The sequence below is a fragment of the Cyprinus carpio genome, chromosome B16 (genome assembly GCF_018340385.1).
Source record: "Cyprinus carpio isolate SPL01 chromosome B16, ASM1834038v1, whole genome shotgun sequence".
Taxonomy (NCBI): Eukaryota; Metazoa; Chordata; class Actinopteri; order Cypriniformes; family Cyprinidae; genus Cyprinus; species Cyprinus carpio.
Genome location: NC_056612.1, coordinates 27,114,957 through 27,138,604, shown reverse-complemented (window position 1 = coordinate 27,138,604; position 23,648 = coordinate 27,114,957). Strand labels below are relative to the sequence as shown.

The 23,648-nt window shown below is 36.0% G+C and overlaps 1 protein-coding gene across 1 annotated transcript; it reads left to right on the top strand.

Annotated features, from left to right (window-relative positions):
- The first annotated feature begins 7,641 nt into the window (after positions 1-7,641).
- On the top strand, positions 7,642-22,805 carry LOC109060074 (protein FAM110C-like). Its single transcript, XM_042741777.1, has 2 exons — positions 7,642-7,784; positions 18,312-22,805. Exon 2 carries the CDS (start codon positions 18,948-18,950, stop codon positions 20,238-20,240), a length of 1,293 nt encoding a protein of 430 aa, XP_042597711.1. The 5' UTR covers positions 7,642-7,784; positions 18,312-18,947; the 3' UTR covers positions 20,241-22,805.
- The last annotated feature ends 843 nt before the right edge of the window (positions 22,806-23,648 follow it).

Genomic DNA, 23,648 nt, shown 5'->3' with positions numbered 1-23,648 from the left:
TTGAGACTTTGCTCCTGTGGAAACAATATATTAAGCTTGCTTTCCTCATAAAAAACTGTGATAAAGACACTTTTGATATCTGTCTGATGTCTTGCCAATCCTGCTCGCTTTATCAAACTTTACAGCTTAGATGTAGACTTTGGCAAAGAGTTTTGGCAAAGATGCAGCAACTCTTTTAGAAAACACTCATAAGGAGAGCAGATAATAAATCAAGATTAAAAAGTGTGGTTTTAATAAAACATGTATATACTAAAACTGTATATACTACACATTTTCAGCCAGTAAAAGCTCAAAAATTGAGTTGAAAAATTTCAAACTGAGAAACTGAGAAACATTCAATGAAGAAAAAGTCTGACAAATAGCCTGTAGACATTTACAATGTTTCCAATAAACACTGTTCTTTTGAAATTTCTATTCATCAAAGAATCCTGAAAAATAAAATATAACACAAAATTATGAATGTTTTTTTTTGTTTTCGGTTTTTATAATAAGAAATGTTTATTGAGAAGTGTATCGGAGTTTTAATGATTTTTGTTTATCATGTGACACTGAAGACTGGAGTAATGATGCTGAAAATACAGCTGCGCATCACAGGAATAAATGACATTTTACAATATATTCACATAGAACACAGCTATTTGAAATTGGAATAATATTTCAAAATATTACTGTTTTTATTGTATTTTTGATCAAATGAAGGCAGCCTTAATGAGCATAAGAATGTTTACTGATCTCAAACTGACAGATAAAAGTCCTCTCTATCACTCAAATCAGCATCAATCAAAACCCTGAAAGTCCAGACCAAACAACACAGACCGCTGAAGTCAACAATTCAGCACACAGACATGAAGAAGGATCGTCTTCTGTGGTTGTGTGTCTTAACTGAGAGATTACGAGCCCTAAACAAAACAGCATAAAGGGCACGGAGCTCCAGACCAGATGTAGACTCTAAACAAAAGAGCCATGATGGGGTTAGTAGGGAGTGTAGGGGTCAAAGGTCAGGGCAAAGGGAAAGGTAAAAGAGTCTAGGGCTTCAGGATCTACAGGAAGCCACATTTTATGCACAAACTGAGATACTCCGAGCTGAAACCAACTAGTAAACTACAAATGTATACAGTCTGGGTAAATCTCACGAGACTTGTCGAAACCACAAATTCAAAAGAAAGAAATGAGAATAAGTTGACAAAATGTGTTTAATGGAAATTTAAATTTCACAATGCAAACATGCACAATGCTTCATTTTGTTCACGCAACATTTTTTTTCTTGCTTTATTCTGAAGTGAAATGTGACCCGCTTAAATGAGACATTTTTAATTCACCAAATGTCTTATTAAATTATGTTTATTGGAGTTTGAAACAAGACCACATTAATCATATGGGGCTTTGTAACATTTAAACTTGCAAATAAGCACGTTTTAGGACATTAGAAAATGCAAAACCAATAAAAGATATATAAAATAAAGATGTATTGAATAGAAAATAAGATGAAAAAGTAAAATAAAATACACATTTTAAACATTTTTATTTATTACTTTTTATTATTTGTAATATCTTATGTAGCTTTTATATTCTTTTTATTTACTTGAATGAAATATGACCTGCTTTTGAGAAAATATTGTAAAATAAGTGTTCAGTTCAGCAAATTTCTCATTATTAAATTGTATTTTGGATTTTTGTGAGTTCAAATAAGACCACACTGAAAATATGGGATTTTGTAACATTTAAACCTGTAAATAAGCATCTTTTGGGGCTTAAACAATTTAAACAAAGAAAAGATATTATATAAAATTAAGATGTATTAAAAATAAATAAGATGAGAAGAAAATAAAAATACACTTTAAATACATTCTTATTTTGTTATTTTTAGCTTTTTCTTTTTCTTTCTTTTATTTTGGATTGTAATGTTGCCTGTAATGTTTTCAATTTAGCAATTGATTATTAAATTGTATAATGTATAGTGCAGTTTGAAGACCATGTTGAAAATTTAAACCTGTAAATAAGTTTTAGGATATACAATTTTTTATAACAAATGAAGATGGATTAAATAGAAATTATTTCTTACTTTTTATTGTTATTTTTAGTTTCTTATGTAGCTTTTGTGAACATTTTAATGGCATTTATGTACAACACATTGGATTCTTTTTTTTTTTTTTTTTTTTGGACTGAAATGTGACCAGCTTTTGAGAGATTTCACCATCTAAGCCATGCTGAATCTGAGAAAGAAAGCATGTTTTTCTCCTTTCTGTTGGAGACCTTGGCTGTTAGAAAGCAAGAACTCATTCGTTTATTAGGTAAGCTGCCATATTTCCAGACCAAAAGTGTGAAGTCACAGATGTTGTGCACACGGATCTGGAGCAGCGGGCACATGCTCAGGTAAGACAGTCTGTTTCACTGATTAAAGGGCTGTTTAGCAAAAGTAAATGAACCCCATCCGGACCCCATCCATCGGTCTGTGTGATTACGTGCTTGATCCTCTAATAGTCACCGTATGCTTCAAACACACGGGGCCTCAAGTGCAAAGACGCAAACGGCACAGGAAGCTGGGTTTACTGTGACTTCCTGCCCTGAAGGTGTGTCATTAATCTTGACCTGAACTGAGCGTGTACACATGTGCACGTTCACAGCAATAATACAGAGAAGTGTACATTATTAATATAAATATCTTTCCTTATCGAGTGACAGACTGATTGGTGTCAGACAATATTTGGCCATTTTAAAATGATTGTCAATGGCTGATAACTGTAGCCATGGAGCACGGTTATCTACCAACAACATTGTGAAAGATCACAGAAATTCTTTAAATATATATATAATAAAAATATAAAAGCCTCACCGGAAAGTTTGAAGTTGTCTATCAGATAAATGGGCAGACAGGTTGCTAGGGTGTTGCTATGCAGTTATTGTGTATTCTGGGAGGTTGTTAAGCTGTTGCTATGCAGTTGCTAGGGTGTTCTGGGTGGTTGCTAGGGTGTTCTATGTGGTGGCTACTAGGAGGTTGCTAAGTTGTTGCTATGCAGTTGCTAGGATGTTTCGGGGTAGCTTAGGTGTTTCGGAGCAGTTATTAAGCATTCTGGGTGATTGCTAAGGTGTTGCTATGGTATTCTTCATGGTTGCTATGCACTTGCTATGGTGTTGCTTTGCATTTTCTAGGGTGTTTCTATGTTACTCTACATGGTTGATTGGATGTTATGGGGTTGTTAGGATATTCTGGATGGTTGCTAGGGTATTGCTATGCATTTTTCAAGGAGTTCTGGATGGTTGCTATGCTGTTCTGGGTGGTTTCTAAGTTGTTGCTATGTGGTTGCTAGGTTGTTGTTGGATGGTTTCTCGAGCGTTGCTATGCAGTTCCTAGGGTATTCTGGGTGGTTGCTAGGAGGTTGATAAGCTTCTACTATGCAGTTGCTAGGGTGGTCTGGGGGTTGCTAGGATGTTGTTATGTGGTATTCTGGGTGGCGTTGCTATGCATTTTTCATGGAGTTCTGGATGGTTGCTGGTTGCTATGCAGTTGCTATGCTGTTCTGGGAGGTTGATAGGGTGTTGCTATGCGGTTGTTATTGAATGGTTGCCTGAGTGTATTTATACAACTAGGTTATTCTGAGTGGTTGCTTGGAGGTTGGTAAGGTGTTACTATTCAGTTGTTAAGGCATTCAGATTGGTTGCTATGCTATTCTGGGTGGTTGCTAGGTTCTTTTTTGATGGTTGCTCGAGTGTTGATATGCAGTTACTAGGGTATTCTGAGTGGTTGCTAGGATGTTGGTAAGGTGTTACTTTGCAGTTGCTAAGGCATTCTGGATGGTTGCTATGCTGCTCTGGGTGGTTGCTAGGTTCTTTTTTGATGGTTGCTCGAGTGTTGATATGCGGTTACTAGGGTATTCTGAGTGGTTGCTAGGATGTTGTTAAGGTGTTACTATGCAGTTGCTAAGGCATTCTGGATGGTTGCTATGCTGTTCTGGGTGGTTGCTAGGGTGTTACTACGTGGTTGCTAGGTTATTCTTGGATGGTTGATAGAGTGTTGCTATGTAGCTGCTGGTACATATTATCACATTGCTACCACGTTTCTTCTATTTTAGCTTAAGATACTCTTTGGATCATCAGGTTTTGTTTATGTAGTTTTGTTCCATTAAAACAAAACAGAAGCAAACGATGAAGACATCCTCAAATTCATGTTCATTTGAAAAAAAAAAAGTGCTCTAAATAAGAGGAAAACTCACAGTCCCAGACATTTGCACCTCACTGCATAAACTACATTATAATTGCCTTATTGGCACCTTGTTCTCTAGATATCACTTTCACTATCAGCAACTGAAAATCTCATATTAGTCAACCACTAATCTTATCACAAATTGCCTATTGATAAATAACAAGAAAACAGAGTCCAGTACCATTTTATCAGCTAATCATGAACACACAGACACTGGGCCCCTCAGTCCACGTCAAACATTATTCTGAAAGGACTACGTGATCACGACAGAGTCTAAGAGATTAGCACTACTCGATAATAAGAGACCAAACAGCTGTCTGGCACCGTAACTTACACGAGGATTTCGTCACCTGCTGTGTACGACTGACGTTGAATAGATTATTCGATCCCTTGGGGAGGCGAAGTCAGCGATGGCGTCAAACAGGTCAGGCCCTTGGCACCCCACACACACGGTGGCCTGCAGGAAGTCTGGTTTCCAGGGTCCCCCGGGTTTAGGCCAGAGGCATCAGGACCAGGGTTAAATGGTGTTGGGTTTCTTCTTACTGATGTACTGCAGAGAAACCGGACCTCTGAACAATGATAGGTGCTGTACGACTGCATACGCACTTCGACCATCACCAATCTACAGTACTGTTATGAGATACTATTAGAGTTTTTCTTTTAATATTAGGAATTAGTTTTTATTTTTTTTATTTTATTTTAAGTTTCAGTTAGCAATTTAGTAATTATGTTTTGTGTTTTGTCATTTTTTTTATATCTATGTAGTTTTTATTTATTTATTTATTTCAGTTTGACTTTTAGTTATTTTTGTACATCGAGTTAAAGGTTCATCCACAAATGAACCCTCAGACCATTCAAGATGTAGCTGATTTTGTTTCTTACATTTACATTTAGGCATTTAGCAGATGCTTTAAACCGACTTACAAATGAGGACAATAGAAGCAATCAAAACCAACAAAAGAGTAATAATATCTAAGTGCCGTGATAAGTCTCAGTTAGCTTACAGTACAAGTAGATTTTTTTTATTTTTATAATAAATAAAAAGAAAACAAGTTGAAAGAATAGAAAAAGAATAGGGAATAGTAACGTTAGAGGCAAGCTAATCCACGAACAATTCACACGACTCCAGTTCATCTATTAACGTGTTGTTGAGAAGTCAAATCTGCAGTCCTCTATCCATAATAACACTTCCTCCAATGAAAAATTCATCAGGTCTGAATCAGGAGAGAAATCTGCACAGATCAAGCACAGTCCAAAACAGCTATACACAAATATGTGGGTGGATTTTGATGTGAGAGACAACAGAAGATCGACTTTTTCACTGGATTATGGACTCGTATTTTGTCCAAGGTTCAAGGTTAAAACGTTTTAATAATGGATTTGTTTCTTACAAACACACAGCTTTTGGCTTCACAAGACATTAACTGATGGACTGGAGTGCTGTGGATTACTTGTGGATTATTGTGATGTTTTTATTATTAGCTGTTTGGACTCTCATTCTGACGGCACCCATTCACTGCAGAGCATCCATTGGTGAGCAAGTGGAGTGAAGTGGAGAAGAATCTGATGTGGTGAATGGACAAACTTACCTATTTGTTTGACTGAGGGTGATTACATTTTTATTTTTGGGTCACTTATTTCCGTAAACTAGATAAAAATTAGAAATGTTGCTTTGGCAATTAGCTGAAATGAAAAAAAAGGTCATGTTTTTATATTTTATTTGAAGTAACAAGAGTTTTTCATGGTTTTAGTTTTAATTAACTATAAAAACCATGGAATGCAATGAATGCTCCATTAGAAATGAATAATGAAACCGGAAATGAGTAAATGCATCCACGCACTATTTTCAGAGTCTCCAGACCAAACCCCTGATTTCCTGACGACCCCCTGCAAGGCACTCATTGTACCGTCATCACAACAACATTGACACATTGATACATGTACACTAATCTAGTCCTAATGCTCTCTTCATTACTGTGTGAATAACAGACTCAGACGTAGACGTAAATCAGCGCTGAGCTTGTAAGGCTTTCTGAGTAATGTTTTCTGGAAGAAGAGCCAGTGCTGATAGCTTATCATGGTTATCCATTTATTCACAGTTATCTGTTCACCATACAGGCTTGCAGCTTGAACGCTAAGAGTGAAATTTGTGCAAAACAAAAAAGATTAGTCTATATTTAGATGATTAGAAGCACATTGCTGATAGTAATTTCATTGATTCTCCTATTAAAATTTCCCATGACTGCCTGCTGACAAAATCACTCACTAAGCCAAAAAACAAACCCCTCCACCATACAATCTTATGATTTAAGATGTTTTGCTAATGCATCTATATACAATATGCACATAGACATGGACAGTGATGCTGAAAATGATTTGGACAGTTCAAATGTCTGAATGTCACTGCATTAGACTTTTCTCAGACCTGCATTCACTTTTATTTATCAGTTTTACTCAAATACTTTTAATCAAAATGGTTTTTGGTTTGGTTTGTTTTTGGTGATTTTTAGTTGATACATGAAGTCTATTCTTATGCAGTTCTATAATATCTGTGTGAACTTGAGAGAAGATGACTCATGATTCACTAAAAATCAATTTTCAGCTCTAGATCTTTTGTTTTAGCATTTCAAATCTAACAAACTCCTTTTGCGAAATGTAGGCCTACTGAATGAAATGTGAAAATTTCTTTCTACGAACATTAAGGGAACGTTACGTTTTATCACTTTGCAAACATTATGGGAACGTTACCTCTGAACGTTCTCTGAACATTGTGAAGCACGTTAGACGGAAAAGGTCCATGAACAACCAAAGAAGGTTTTTTTGTGTGTGTGTGTGTGTGTGTGTGTGTGTGTGTGTGTGTGTGTGTGTGTGTGTGTGTGTGTGTGTGTGTGTGATTTTGAGAACATTATTAATAACTAGATAACTATGAACGAACGTTCTATTAACGGAAGTCAGAACGTTTGTCAGAATGTTAGCCAAAGTTCTGAGAACGTTCCCTGTTCGCTGTCTATTTACCTGTTTCATTGTGGTATTAATAATAAAAAAAATTCACCTGTTTTATTGTGGTATTAATAACATATAGTGTGACATCATACTAAATATCGTCACAAAAGATCAGCTTGCGTTAAATGAACGGAATCTTTTTTCAGGACAATAACGCTGGAAATGTTCAGAAACGTTTGATTTTGTTGTCACCACTTACACGTTTATGTCTCTACTGAAAGCGACTTTTAAAAACAAATTCACCCTGAGAAATATTCATTGGAGTTAATCTCGGTCTCAAATGACAACTTGATCTCTGGTTTGATATTTTTGTCACACAATGCATGTCGCAGATAAACAGATCCAAATCTACCTCTTTAAACACTGATGCCTCAAGCATTGTAGTGCAGGTCAATCCCCCAAACCTCCCTCTGCTGTGGTGTTTGAGGAGGGCTCAGTTTACACTCATACCTGCCCGCCCACAGTAGTGGGATGATCCCGGTGCATCCTCCGGCGCTCAGTTCACAAACCAGAGCCGCTGCCGAGACAGCAAACGGAGATTACCGGAGCTTTCACACGTGGATACGGAGCACGACACACGGTAAGAGCAAAGCGAGCACTAGTGAATAATATCCGATCACATAATGTGCATTTAGCGACTTTATTTTAAGGACAGAGTCCTGTTTAATCCGAAGTCGGGTCATTTATTTTGTATAATTTCGTGTTCGTCTTGTCATGTTTAAACAAACGGCTGAGTTTGAAACTACTACACTGTCCATTCAATATAAACTGTAACTGACCTTCGTTAAAGATTTTATGATCTTTTTTTTTTTTTTTTTTTTTTTTTTTTTTTTTTTTTTATCGCATTTTAAGTTCAGTTTAATGACTTAGGGTATGAATCGGAGATTTATCATTTTGTTTTCGGTAGGCTAAATAGTTGATATATCACTGCAGCTTATAGTTAGGTTTATGTGGATATGCTAGAATACTATTTTGGGGCAAAGTACAAATTGTTAGTTCTGTGGTTTTTTTTAAGAGCGGTAGCCTAGATGGATGAGGTGAGTTTTTTTTTTCTTGTAAATGAGAAATGGCCATACAGAACATTATACATTATAATGATTGATTTTATTAATTTTTTTTTTCTGTAGCCTATATGTGTGAATATAGTGTCTGTAATTAATTCTTTAATCTGGCTGATCGTTTACTTAATGTATTTTTATTTATTTAAAACTGAGTTTTTGAAGATTTAAATCTTATTCTTAAAGCTACAGTGTGCGATTCTTGCGCCTCTAGCGGAACCAAACCGAATTGCAATAATAATGACTGGTTGAGTCTAAATTCCCATCAATTCGTGCACTCAATTAAACGAAGAACTTACTGGGATGTACCAACTCACTACAGTTCAGTTCAGCCTATGTAGGCATTATATATTGACCAAAACACTGCATTTGAAGAGTGGAAATTATTGATGCACTATGCATGACCTCTGCTCTCATTTACACTAGACTAGGAAATTATGTAAGTTTATTACCCAGAGTGTACACAGTGCAAGAGTGTTAAATGGTTAAATGGTGTTGTAGGAGAAGCTTTAAACAAAAGAACAGACTCCAAGTAAAGGAAAGTGAGGTGACCACATGTGTTTTTGGAAACGCCAGATACAGTAGCCTAATAAAAATTCCCTTACACCAAACAGACACAGTTTTACTACTAATAAAGTCTTTCTCAATTTGTATGGATTTATAGCATTAAGTTTCTGGAGTTAATGCTCACAACCCTCCCCCACTAAAGGGCTTTATAGGTTAGGTGGCAAACCGTGCACTAACTTTCCACAAAGTCAGCAGTATTAACCACTGAGAACCAGTCTAAACACTCAAAAAACTAGACCAAACGCAGAGATTTCACCTGTCCTTGAACCATAAGTGAGGTCTCTTCATACTGGTGTATTGTCTTCCAAACCCCAAAATAGGATAAACACGTGTCTGTGGCGGTGTCATCTCTCTGACGCGCCGATGCATGTGAAATGTAAACATCAGCATGATGCTCCTCTCCAGCCGTTCCTGTCATTGTGCATGGTTACTGAGGTCTAATATCTACTGGCAAACTATAATAAAGTCTTTGAAGTATTGCTGAATGCCTTAGATCCAAATTATGACCCCAAATATGGCCAGACGTTCGCTCCTAAAGTTAGTATGCTTTAATGCACACTTTTTAACAGTGTCAGACCAGGCCTTGGTTGACAACCACTTTCACACCTCTGCACCTCTGCAATGAATATATGTATAAATAATAATACATTTTATATTTTTTATAATATTTTATTATATTACATTTTTAATGTATACGCTTATATTTTTATATGTATTATATTTTTATGTAATTTTTTGATTATTTTATGCATGTGTGTGTGTATATGAAAGAGAAATCTAATTATTTTATTATTTTAAATATATTATTTTATTATTTTAAATAATTTAATTAATTAATCTAATTTCATACTTATTTATTTAATAATAATTGTATAAATTTATATAATTTTTTCTTTACATATATACTCATCTGAGTTTATCGATGACAATATGAATATATATTTATATTAATACATTTATACATTTAATTAGATTTTATTTTTCTTATATATGTGTGTGTGTGTGTGTGTATAAATAATTGTCTGTTTTCTGTATTTATTAAATTTTTTAAATGATATAATTTATATTTTTAATTTTTTTTCCCTCTCTCTTTATGTACATATATTATTTATATAATAGATCTAGATCTATATTATCAGATCTGCAGCAAACCTGAGCTGTCTGCATCTCTCATCTGAGCTTCTTTGAGATGAATAAATGTGAAAGCACTGGGGCGGATGCTCAAAACACACGAGAGAAGCCCACAGGCTGCATGCAGTGACCTTTGTCGGTTTCTATGTGAGCGGCTGAAGGGATGACCACGCCGCTCTGGAAGTGAACCCTATGTAGGGAACACGCTTCTCACTATCGTCTCGGTGTGACCACATCAGTCTCAAGTGTTTTATGAATCCGGGGCGGAAAAGAAACAGCTGTTTTGTTTTATTAAAGCCCAAATGTTGCTCTTCTTTCAGCCTTGTGTTTTCTCCTCGAGTGCAATCACGTAAACAATCATTTCCCCCAAAGAAATAATCGCATCTGTAGCGCTAATGTGTGCCTGCGTGTTAACAGCATGAAGCTCGGGTTACTAATTAGAGGCCGAAGGTTCCTCAAACTAGTACCATGCATGTCACTCCCTATGTAGTCCTCTAGTCTTTTTCCCTTCATGATTTATTCACTCACTGCACTATTAATATTAAAAGGACAAATCCCGATGCGGTGATACAGCTGTGGGAGCGGGTCGCTGATAGTCACACGTCCCGTTAATTGTCCTGGGCTCGTCTAGGTAGCACTGCCTCTGGAATCTCTCGTGGCACATGAGCGGCCTGTAGACATTGTTCTGACAGGGCTGGTAAGTAGTGATCTTTCCCTTTGCTGGGGTGGTGGGGGGCGTTGAGGGGGAGATTACGGGCTATTTCTGTGGCACTTTGGGCCTGTTTGCGACCAACGAGCCAGACTAGCGGCTAATGAGAGAGGACAGCTGACAGGTTCAGCGGAGGCTGTGAAGCAAGAGGAAATGGCAGGGAATCACATGGCCTTTTTAGGCAGAAAGCGAGTGATCGAGAGTCTGGCTTGCACTTTATTTTTGAGTTCAGCAGTAAAGGAATGATTCTTTCAAAAATGAAACTTCTGTCATTGTTTACTCACCAATCTGAGATATGAAAGAGCAATATGTGAGCAATGAATGCTTCCTTTAAGTTGAGAAAAGCCTGAGAGAATAGATCATTATTGCTTATTTTTGAATATTTGCATTTATTCGTTTAGCAGGCACTATTGTCCAAAGAAAATCACAAATATAAATACAAGCAATTTAATTTAAATGAAAAATTTAAATTTGTCTTATTTAAATTATTAATATATATTTGTACATATTAGTAATTCTGTTTTTTTCATATATATTTATAGTGAGGTCATTTGTTTTAATTATTTATTTACTTAATTTTATTAAGTAAATAGAACAAATATATGCTATAAAAACAAATATATATATATATATATATATATATATATATATATATATATATATATATATATATATATATAGTGATTATTTCTTACATTTTCATATTGACATACAGAAAGAAATTATTTATTACATTTATTTAACTTATTTAAATATTTATAATTTATACTTATTTAACCAGGAGTTAAATCTTAAAGTTACGTATAATATAAATAAAAATAAAAATATTATTAATAAATTATTATAATTTATATATTACTACTACTACTACTACTACTACCCATAGTAATAATAATTTATTATAAATTAATTATATATATATATATTAATATATATATATATATATATATATATATATATATATATATATATATATAATATATATATATATTTATTTGTTTTGTTTTGTTTTTTTATTTTCCTGTTGAAATTAAGGTTTTATGTATATATATATATATATATATATATATATATATATATATATATATATATATATATATATATATATATATATATATATATATATATATTTCTCTCTCTATATATATTTATATTGATTTGTTAAGTGTTTTTGCGTGGCAGTTGTTGCTGGATTCAGGTCACAATGTATAATCAATGCAATATCGCTGGTAGTGTTTTGTGTTTGCTGTCATAGAGTGAAAACAGGGTCCGGGATTGTTGTGTCGTATGACATTTGATGGTTTGATGTTAGACAGGACGACTGAAGGGTTCAGGCGTTCCTCCCCCATCCCATCACCCCCGACCCCTTCCACAAGTCACGTTTGTTTTAACACTTGAGTCCGTGGTGACCTTAACACGAGCCTGGCACATCACACTAACAGCCGGCCCGGAGCAGCTTTATCTGAGGGAACTAGAGGCTGGTTAATGTGTTGACTGGTCAGGCTCCGGAGGAATAAACTGAACTACTCTATCACTTGTGTTCCCTGAGAGCAGATTATGGCAATCAAGTTAAGACTTAACCTTCCAAATGATCCGTAATGTAATCTGATCAGCGTTTGAGCTGCTCTTTCTTGCTCTTTGCTTTAGGCAGTTCATAAAACTCAGTTTTGTGGATGCTTAAAAGGCTGCATGTAGATCAGATTACTTCTCCTTCACATGTCCAGGATATATGAAATTAGTATTTCACGTCATTTCAGGCCTTTTATTATGGAACATTTCCATACGCCATGGATTTGTTATGATATGTTATGTTATGATATATTTCTAGTAAGACAAAGTTAGTTTCATACTACATAATATCAAGGCTTATTCTGGCCACAAACTGCTCACTTAGACACATATGAGCATGCATAGGCTAGATATCTGTATATCAAACACATATTCACACGCACATATGCATTAGTCCTCAGGAACAGATTTTCTAAAGCTCATTCCGGGCACCTCGCCTTTCCTGTCATTGCACGCACAAATCTTGAACATTTCACTCAGGAAAAGCAAGACGTTTCCATGCCCCTTTGTGTTTTTCCTTTACTATAATAGACGTGCACAACCTTTAGCACTTCTCAAGGCAACTCCTTCACTTCCTGCCTGAACTTTCCGGCTCCGAGCCGTGGATGGAGTCCAGCTCTCATGCATGGATTAGATGGAGAAGCCAGGTCCACATTCATAGGAGAATATTTTGTTTTACTCTGGTGAAATTTATAGCTCTTTATCAGGCCTCTGCAGCACGAAGAAAAAAAAAGAACCAAAGCAGTTTATGACGTAACTAATGGAAAAGTAGGGTAAAGTCCACTGGTGTGATGTGTGCCTGAAATAAATGAAACAACAGGCAGAACATTTTTGAATCAGAGCACTTTCTTGAAACTTCAGAGAAAATATAAATAAAATCTTTACAAAAAAAATGCATGTTTTTTTTTTTTTTATATCATATTTGATTTATCAAGCTGTTATGGCTCATATAGTAATGATATAGTGAGAATATGGATTTAAAGCTAAACTTTTTACTTAATGGTTAATTGATAGGTCATTATGCTATCTTTTATTGTTGTTGTTTAGGACACATTTGCATTTTAACTACAAATTTACATTTATTCATTTAGCAGATGCTTTCATCCAAAAGGCTTGTCACAGACTCAACAATATTCATAGAATACAATGCTAGATTTATTAGAAAGCTTATTAGAAATGTGATGTGATCTGGTGAATGACATAGAAATCTTAATTTAAGTTTAGTAATCATGTTTTTATTTTATATAAATTATAAATAATAAAATATAAAAATAATATATATGGACATACTTGTTTTGTTAAAATCAACATTAAATTTAATGCAACAAATACACATATTCTTACAATTGAACTACAAATGTACTTTCATTTATATTTACAGTAACGGGTGTACTTTTTTATTTTTATTTTCTTTGTTTACTTTTTCTTTTTTTTTATTCTAATAATGAAAACTTTGAAGGGGAATTGTTTATTTTTTTTTATTTTTATGAAAAGTATAAAAAGCTCAACCTACTGCAGTTATCAAAATAGCTATTTGGTCAATATTTGCACAATATAAGTATAACATACAACTTTTTGTCCTCATTTTCTTTTGGCACAATGTCATTTCTTGTTTTATTTCTTTGGCTTTCGAGATGAAATATGTTCCTGATGGCTTTCTGAGACTCAAGTGATCACGTGCGTTTTCTGACAACCTGCAAATTTGGTTTAAATAATCAAATCACAAACAGCCGACTGTGATCAGATCAGCAATGTTGTTAAAAGCAGGTGTAAATGGTGCCCATTTGTCTGCAGTGGACGCCCATCAAGTCTCCGGCTCACATTTGTCACGTTTGAATGACAATAGACACCCACCGGGTCAGTTAAGTGTCCACCTCATAATTTGGAGAGGGTTTAGGGGGGCAGTCATGTTTTAAAGAGGTCCCTTGTGGCCCGTACGCCCGTCATACATCAACTGCATAATGGTACTCAGGAGCTCTCTATGCTCAGGAGATCTGTGCTACCTTTGCCTTTGTGTCAGAAAAGTGTTTGTGTCTGTTGAGTTTTATTGTCACGTGTTTTCTTTCTCTCTGTTTTTCTTCCTAATGAGCCGCAGCATTCAGTCCAGCCTCTTATCTCCACAGCCAGAGGCCTCTATTGTCTGCGCCGATAAATAATGCAGGAGCTGGTCTGTGATGGACGTCCTGAGCCTTTTGTAGTTTTATATCGGAGTTCAACACGGGACCTTTTAATGTAATTAGGCAGCTCAGACTGGGTGGGACAGACACATTCTGCACTGTTTGCGTGTGCTTTTAATTAGAAGCGTTAAAGTTTTATCAACTGGATGCAATAACTTTCAGTTTAAATTTATGGCAGGGACTATAAATAATATGTTTTATTGTGTGGATTGGAACTATAACATTATTCCAAAACATTCTAATGGAATGGAATATTTGGAATATTTAACCATTTTAAATTCAAGAACTAAAATTAATTTTAGCATTTTCTGTTGAACAAAAAAAGTTGTATTAAGAAGTAAATAGTTTTCGTAGTACTATTATTATTGTTGTTGTTACTATTATTATTATTATTATTATTATTATTATTATTATTATTATTATTGTTGTTGTTGTCTAAAACAAGCAGTGAAGCATTTATATAAATGTAAATAAAATAATATTATATCATATAAAAAAATAATAATATATATAATTCTATATAAAATAAGTTATTTTGTATTATTTGTATTTATTATTAATTAATTTTTCATGTAAATTATATTATTCATTTAAATTATATACAATTAAATCAATTTGAATTATTATTTATCTAATTTAATTAATTGTTTTTTTAATTGTTTGTTTGATTGTTTTTCAGTTGAGTGATAGATTAAGGAAATCCACTTTTAAAAAGAAGATTTATTTAAGTAAATATATAATCAAATAATTGTGATATCAATAAAATAACCATGATTGATCATAATTATTATTTTTTTTTTAATCAAGCAACTCTATCATGAACATCATTTAAGGTTTAGTGTCTCTGTAAATGTTACACACACACACACACACACACACACACACACACACACACACACACACACACACACACACACACACACAAAGAAAGAAATAACATACAGTATGCTGTGCCTGTGACTTTTAAACCTTATAGTTTGAATCATTTTCCTTCCATAATCTAACATATTTCAGGATATTCAACCATAAATGAGGCCTATATAATTAGTAAATTGGGTTAAAACTGTCTTGTTTTGGTCGTGTTGCTACTTTGTGTGAAGTCTTCAGCAGATCATGGCTTTAGATGCAGCTTGACAGAAAACATCTGTTTTCTCTCTGACCTTGTTGGACGGCTGTTTTGGCCTCCCCTGCAGGCAGACGGTCTGCCCACCAACTTCACTGAGACGCAAAGACATGCCAGCATGAAAGCCAGTGAGATGAGAGGAGGCTGGATTAGCAGGGGTTAATTACAAGCCATCAAGAGCCGCTGCTATTACGGGGCAGTTCAGCCCTCAAAAGAGAGCGACGTTTCATGTCACTAATTTGCCTCTTTAAACCCAGTGAGAGTAATACAGCCCAGGGTAAAAGAGCAAATGCTCTGGGTGATGCTGTGAACGTGTGAAACAACTGTACACAGTGATGTGGGACTGTAACGTTTCGAGCTTCTCAGATCAGTGCTAAACAGAGACATCCGGCTTTTAAAAATCTTAAAAAATCTTTGTTTATTTTCATATTTTCAGTGTTAGACATTATATTTTAGATGGCAAATCAAATCAAGTAAGCTTGCAAATCAAATCAAGATTAAATAAAATAAGTTGATTCTTTTGAATGAATCAATTAAACCAATTCAGACTGAATCAGATCATCTTAAATGACTCACTGAATTGCGTAGAGTTTATAGTACATATCCGCAAAATAATTTAGTTATAGTAAAAAGCTTTTATTTACTCATTTAATTTTAGTTTATTGTTTAGAATGTTAGTTTTGGGGGAGTTTGGTGCCTCCCGCCTCAAAAACAAACTCCTGAAGGAAACATTGTGAATGTGAAGAAGTGAATTCATCAGTGTTTTATTCTATCAGTCAGTAAATCTCTCAGAGATGTGAGCATGGTTTAATTCAAGCCTCTGCTCGGCTATTATTAGCCTTATTTCTGTCCTAAACATGGTGATCCAGCATTCAAATAGCTTTCACGCTGGTTTGGAAAGATCTATATTAGTGAGGTAATGCATTTACAAGCCAATAATAGCCTTAAGTGCACTTAAGTGATGTAGACAAGGCTAATAATAATGTGCTAATTATGAAACATGCTACTGTGTCGTAGTTTGTGCACCATATTTTGATTATGAGTTATCCTGATGGGGCTGGAAATATAACTAATATTCAAAATGTATCTCTTATTCTCTTGTAACTTATATGAGTGGGTTTTAATAGTGTTTTAATAGTTTCTCTGATTTAAACTTAAATAGCAAGAACAGTGTTAGAGTTAGTTTCATTTATTGCCCATATCTGTTTCAATGAATCAATTCAAAACTGTGATCTGCATTGTCACTCAAACATGTTTATGGTTGACCCTACATGGCTTTATTAATGTATTATAATGTTTAAGTAAAAATATAGGATGGTAAATATTTGTTTATTATTATGCATTGCACATAAATGAAAATAACTGAAGACTGTTCTGTCTTTAGAAGTGTTTTTCAAAGTCTATTTGGCTGGTGGTTCGTCTAATAAAAACAGTTAAAATATATTTGGAATATCATCAAACCAAAAGGCTGAAAATAAATGACTGTTTTAGCTGTACTGCTTAGCCCAACTGGCTAAACAAGTAGTGTTTTCTGAGTTCGGACCCCCTGTTGCTCACTTCTTTTCTGAAAGTCCCTAAATCCAGATCCATCTCATGCTCAACACCTGTTCGGAATTCTTTCCCGGAACTTTCCCAAACAATGGCTTCTTTTCCCGGACTGTCTGACATCTGGAAAATGTTGCAGTTCCCCTTTTGACTGGATTTATAGTGAAGGGCTTCAGAGGGGGGTCGAGGTGCTGTAGTTGTACGGTAGAAAGTCATCTTAAATAAGTGCATGAGGTTTCTTTTAAGTTAGGGATTTTTTTCTCCTTCAGATTTGTCTTTGCAGTTGATTTTAGAAAAGTAGAGCTTGCAATTTAGCAGCACACACCTGTTTTTAGTTGCAGTAAACGACTGCTCTTCATAGTGAAACTGGCAAACAAAACACAGTTCTGCAGTTTTTCCCATTTACTAGGTCACAGGGACATATTCACTTGAAAATGCTGTGTATTGTCTTTTTTTTTCCTGCGAGGGAATACAAAAATAACACATTGATGCGTCATGTTTCGAATGTCTTCCTTTTCAGAATCATCCATGCAGTCAAAATTGTTTTAAGCTAGCTTTGCGATCATATTCTTTGAGTTGTTAGTGCTATTCTTAATGCACTAAAACCATGTACAGTTATAAAAACCACTGCAGTGTGTTCAAAATTAAATGCAGCAAATGGTCCTACGTCTTAAAGGAAATGTTTTTTATAAGCTGATTTTGGGGTCTCTAAAATATGGACGCAGTCATGCATTATTTAGCAAAGCCCTCAAGGAATGCAAATGTGGCATGTGGGTTAAGCTAATGCTGATGGTGAAGGCCATTACCTCTGCAGTCTGAACGCACATGGTCACAGTTTCCCTTAATAGACTTTCTAAATGCATCTGAGGGTAAAAATGGGCAAAATTCCCTGTGTAACATTCAGCGTCAATCCAAACCATATCATGTATCATGCATATTCATTCAAAGCTAAAATGCACTAAATTTGGACAGCACATTTGTACGAGTGAACTGTTATTTAGGACTAGTTCATTAGGTGAACGCTGTGAAGTCAAATCAGTCCATGAATAAGCTAATGGCACTGCCTGTGGCCCCAGACATAAATTTCTGCCAACTCCATTGGCTCAAAAAAAGCTACAGAGACTTCTGTTCATGCTGCCATATGGCCTACGCCTTGGGAGATTGGCTCTCCCTTGAGAAATGCTAAAAAAAAAACTTAACTTTGCCTCTACCGTTTTTGTTTTCACAGGGCTCCAGGTATAGAAGGAGAAGGACAGGACCTCTGTCTATCAAACTCTGAAGTGCCCTGGTGCCAGCTGTATAGGTCAACCCAACCGTAACGCCACAGGACAATAGGGGCCCAACCCAGAGACGGGTATCAAAAAGCAAATAATCAAGCTCATTAGCTCTCTTCCCTCAAGACGACCTTCTCTGAAAAGATCAACTGAAAAAAAGGAATTAAACGAGGAGGAAAAAAAGGCACTGGCAGCTATTTCTGATGCTCTGTGGTGAAGAGAACATCTCATTTGGGATTTAAGGATTGCGGAAAAAGGATTTCCCCATGCCCTGCCCATTTATCCCAATGCCTTTATAAATATTGCATGGAGATATCGAATCATCCCTTTTCCAAAAGCACCCAGTAAAGAAACTAATTATAGCAATTCCCAACAGCCAGTCTGTTGCTTAAACCTCTCAGATTCTCAGAATGCTTAAAAATCTATATGCATAGGGGTCCTATAATTGGATCCCTAAAATTCAGAGACACGTCAGATCTTGAAGAAGCATCAAACCAGTGGTTTCATCTCCAGAGAGTTTCCTTGTCTTTTTTTGGGCAAGGCAGCTGCTTTGTCCTTTCTATTTGGATGCATTTTTCCAGAACTCCAAAATGAAGCCATTAACTCCCATTGGTTCACCTTCTCCACTGCGGCTCCTAAACAAGGGGCCCGATTACCTGCGCAGGCAAATGGATGCCGGAAGCAGGGGTCGTTCCGTCAGTGCCGTAGAGCGACTGGAAGCCGACAAGGCAAAGTATGTCAAGAGTCAACAGGTAATCAACACAAAGCAGGAGCCTGTGTTAGTTCCCTGTGCGACCCCTCCACCGGTGCCTCGTCGCAACTTCACAGTGTCCACTCCTTCAACGCCCATTCTCCCACCTCGAAATCAAACGGTGCCTTTCTCTGCACCGCTGTTCTCGCGGGATGAAAATGAGGATGACTCTAAGAAAGAGAACTGTCGGAATGAAACCGATGTGGAAACCAAGAATCGCAACAATGTAAACAAGCCTCCCATACCTTCTCCAAGAACTCCGACCATTGCTCCATTAGTTGCTCCGCATAGTGCACCAATAATGCGCAGGAGCAATGGCAAGCGCATGCTGCGTCCAGACTCCCTGGTCATTTACAGACAGAAGAAAGAGTGCAAGAGTCCCAGCGGTGGTGGAGAAAATGCCAACGGCAACTTAGAGGTCAAGGGTTACAGCTTTGTACGACGGCTCTTCCAGGGATCCATGCGTGAAAAGATTGGTGGGAATGAGGCTCAAAAAATGGTGATAAATGAGGAGAAGGCGTCTTCCTCTCGAGATGGTGATTCACGAATGTCTTGGTCCATTGATAAAGACACTGTCGATGGCGGGAATGAGACCAGACGATCAAGCAAATCCGAGCGAGAGCATTCAATGCCCGAGACGCAAAACAACAACACAGGTTTTCAGGAGAAGCAATCGAAGAACTGCATGTTAATCAGTTTACGAAATAGCACGGGGAACGCCAACAATAACGACATGGACCCATGGAAGCCAGTCGTTCCACAGATGCGATCCGATTTGAAACGCTCCAAGTCAGAATTGCGACTACGCTGTTCACTAGCCATGTCTGAGCAGGAACGCTTCTTCGACTACTGTGGATTGGATCTGGATATGGTGGAAAGGCTCGGACCGGAGAACTTTCTAAATGGGGCAAGTTCAGTCGACACGCTCTCACTGCTACTGAGGAGCGTTGGAGGTGGCGGCTCGGAGCCCAGTGAGTTTTCCCGACACTCCGGTGAAGGACTTTTCCAGGAAGAGCTTGCCGAGCAGATTCCTACAGGTGTGTCCATTATTGAGAGAAATGCACGGGTCATAAAGTGGCTCTACGGCTGCAGGAACGCAGCCCAGGAGGGTCCTAAAGAGTCTACTGTTTGATTATCACAGTAACTAAACCCGAGACTTTCTGGAGCCGTGTTCCAATCTGGAAAACTATGCTGTATTTATTTCACATGAGACATTGTATTTAAGAGATCTGTTTGGCTTTTCACAGCCAGTACGAGAATATTCCTGTTATTTTGTGTAAGTCACATATGAAGCTGCAAACTGACACTTCCTTTCATGACCTACACTGTGGCTTTGTCGAAATCGCCCCCTATACCCTCATTCACTATTCCCAACATTAGTTTACTAATATAGTCCACTCGAAGGAGTGGGTGAAAACAAATGAGTGAATTTGGACACTGAATGTGGCTGTGGACTTTTCTGACGAGACTCGGAAATTAATTTGCCGCATTTCTCACATTGCATGGCTATTCTGTAGCGGCCTGTACACTCATTATCATGGTGCATTATGGGATTGAATGAGTGCACTCAATAATGTCCACTACGGTTTCAGACTAGGGCACTCTAGCCTGTAGGGGGCGATAATGATGTATATTTAGCGATGTCATCTCCTGTTCTCTGTAAATAGAAAGAGTCATGAGTCCGTCCTGTTACTTCTGTTCAGAAACGAGTGTTATTTGTTGAGCGTAACATAAAGAACGTGTCATCTGATGAATAATTTAACATTGAAAACCACTAAGCTTTTTCTCTGGGGCTGGGAAACCGATGCATGAGTGTTAAATGAACCATGTGTACCTCATTTCCCAACTGTCCCAGTTTAGTTTGTGTGTTGTCTTTTTTCCTTAAACGCAGGCGTTGGAACAAACACACAGAGGACCCCTGTGGGGATATTAATGCACTGAATTGGAGAAAGAGAGCTATATATCCTGCTATGAAACATATTTTAAACACTGAGTGTATGCAAAGAAAAATGCAAGGCCTTAAAAACAACCTGATTTTGACTTTCATTAACTTATGCCAAAGAAATGTGCTGCGTACTGATGTACAATGCGTTCTAAACCCTATCGAGCCGCCTTGAGAGAATGACGTTCACAGAGTTTGATATTAGCATTATGCTAATCTAATTTCTTGGGAAATACTGGGTTAAACTTCATGTTTTTATCAATATTTTTACAGTACAGAACAAAATATATTCAATGTTTGGAAGGTTACTTTGGAAATGTAATAGGTTACAGATTACAAGTTACCTTATGTAAAATGTATTACAGTGTTTACAACTGTTAATCGTTTTGAAACACAGCAGTATTTAACACTGATTACTGTCAGACTGTCCTTCTTCACTAGAATTAAGATGATAATAATTTAATTTTAAAGCACAAAATGTGACTTGATTCTCTCTGAGGTTAAATACAGATTTAAAATCATAACAAAAAAAAATGTTTAATAGCTGAAACTAACAATGCCTTGGAAAAACAGTTAGTTAACAGTTAAAAATAAAGCATATACATAAACCCAAATAGGAAATAAAACAGTTATCATATAAGCATATGTCCTATTCTGTGTCCTTAATTCCTGAAGCATTGGTGCAGTCAATGAATTTTGGGATAGAAATCAGTCAAATCTGTATGTGTGTGAAAATATTCATATGTAACTCGCTTTGTAATCATTAGCATTTCCATAAGTAACTGTAACAGACTACATTTACTTTGTAATTAAAGTACGTAATTGCTTTAAATGTAACTAGCAACTCCCCAACACTGAATATATTTATAAACAACACATCTTCCATCTTTGATTATTTTTTCCCTGTGCATTTTAGACTTGCCTTTTTTCGTAAAGGATGCATGATGTGCAAATTAGATTTTGGCCAAAACTCTATTTGTTCGAGGCATTGTAATTTTGCTCTAAACAGTGGATATTAATTTCTGAAGGGGACCGAAGGTAACATTTTAAGAATCAGTCATTGATAAACCAGTACTCTTTGGTAGCCGCTCACTAGGGTTTGGAACAACCATTAATTTGCCCCAACTGTCTTTTACCAATACCTACAACACGCAAATGGCTCAATTTCATTACCACATTTGTGAAACTGCATCTATGGGTGATTACTGTGATGCTAAATTATGTTTTTTGGATAATTTTTCCTCAATGCAAGTGATGAAGCATTCTGCAGTACGTACTTGATCATGCTGTTTCTGTGTTTAACTCACAAAAGTACGACGTTTAGCAAAGTAGAGGAAGACGTAGCAGCGAGAGACAGTGTGGGAGACACTGATGTGTTTTCATATTGAAGAAGACCTTTGAAAGCTCCTCCTGTCTGAATGCATCAATCAGACACTGATTCTCCTTTGTCGTAATGAATCCCCCCAGTCAGAGGCATTAATCAATCTCTATGATACCACTGATAAATGAAGCAAAGGTCCGCTGCGGCATGCACAGGTCAGACTGCGGCCTGCAGAGAAAGAGCTGTGATCTTTCCTTTCAAACTTTTTCATCCCCAACGTCCAAGATGCATTCAGTCTTCCAGAGCACCCAAAATCTCTCTCTTGCATGTTTACATTCTATCTGTATATGTTTCTATAAAGAAGAATTTAGATTTCAACCCAAAGAGATATTACAAAGAAAGTCCTAATAAAATCCTATTTCTGAACAACTGTATGCATTTGTGTTTTGTGTCAATATAATCATGGCTGTATGTTTTTGAGTGTATGCAAAGAAAACTGTGTTTGTTGCTTAAATTTTTTATATAATAAATAAAATACAATATAATAATCATGATACATTCAAAAGTAATAAAACGTGGCAGTAAAGACATTTGTAATGTTACAAATTATTTCTATTTCAAACAATTACTGTTCTTTTGAACTTTTTATTCATCAAAGAATCCTGGAAAAATAAAATGTATCACAGTTTCCACAAAATTATGTAGCAGCACAACTGTTTTCAACATTGATAATAATCAAAAAAGTTTATTGAACAGCAAATCAGCATATTAGAATGATTTCTGAAGATCATGTGACACTGAAGACTGATGCTGAAAATTCAGCTTTGATCACAGAAATAAATTAAATTTTAACAGATATTCACATAGAAAACAGTTATTTTAAATTGTAATAATATTTCCCAATATTACTGTTTTTACTGTATTTGTATTCAAATAAATGCAGCCTTGGTGAGCATATGTATGAAAAAAATCACTGGAAATTCCTCTTTCTCTATAAAATCTTACCAGTAATCATTGCCAACTGCTCAGGTGTGTCATATTTCCCAAACCAGGCAAGTGTTGAAGGTGTGGAAACACTATAGATGATGTCATTGGAAATAAAAAATGATTGCATGGTCCAACTGTGTAAAGCTATAAATCAAAATACTTTGAAGTGAGCGCTGCATGCCAGCACAGAGCTGATGATTACACAATAGTCAGTCTCTGATTTCTTTCTAGTCATTAATGTTGTTAGAAAACACACACAAATCAGTTGCTTAATAAATTTTGTGCATAAT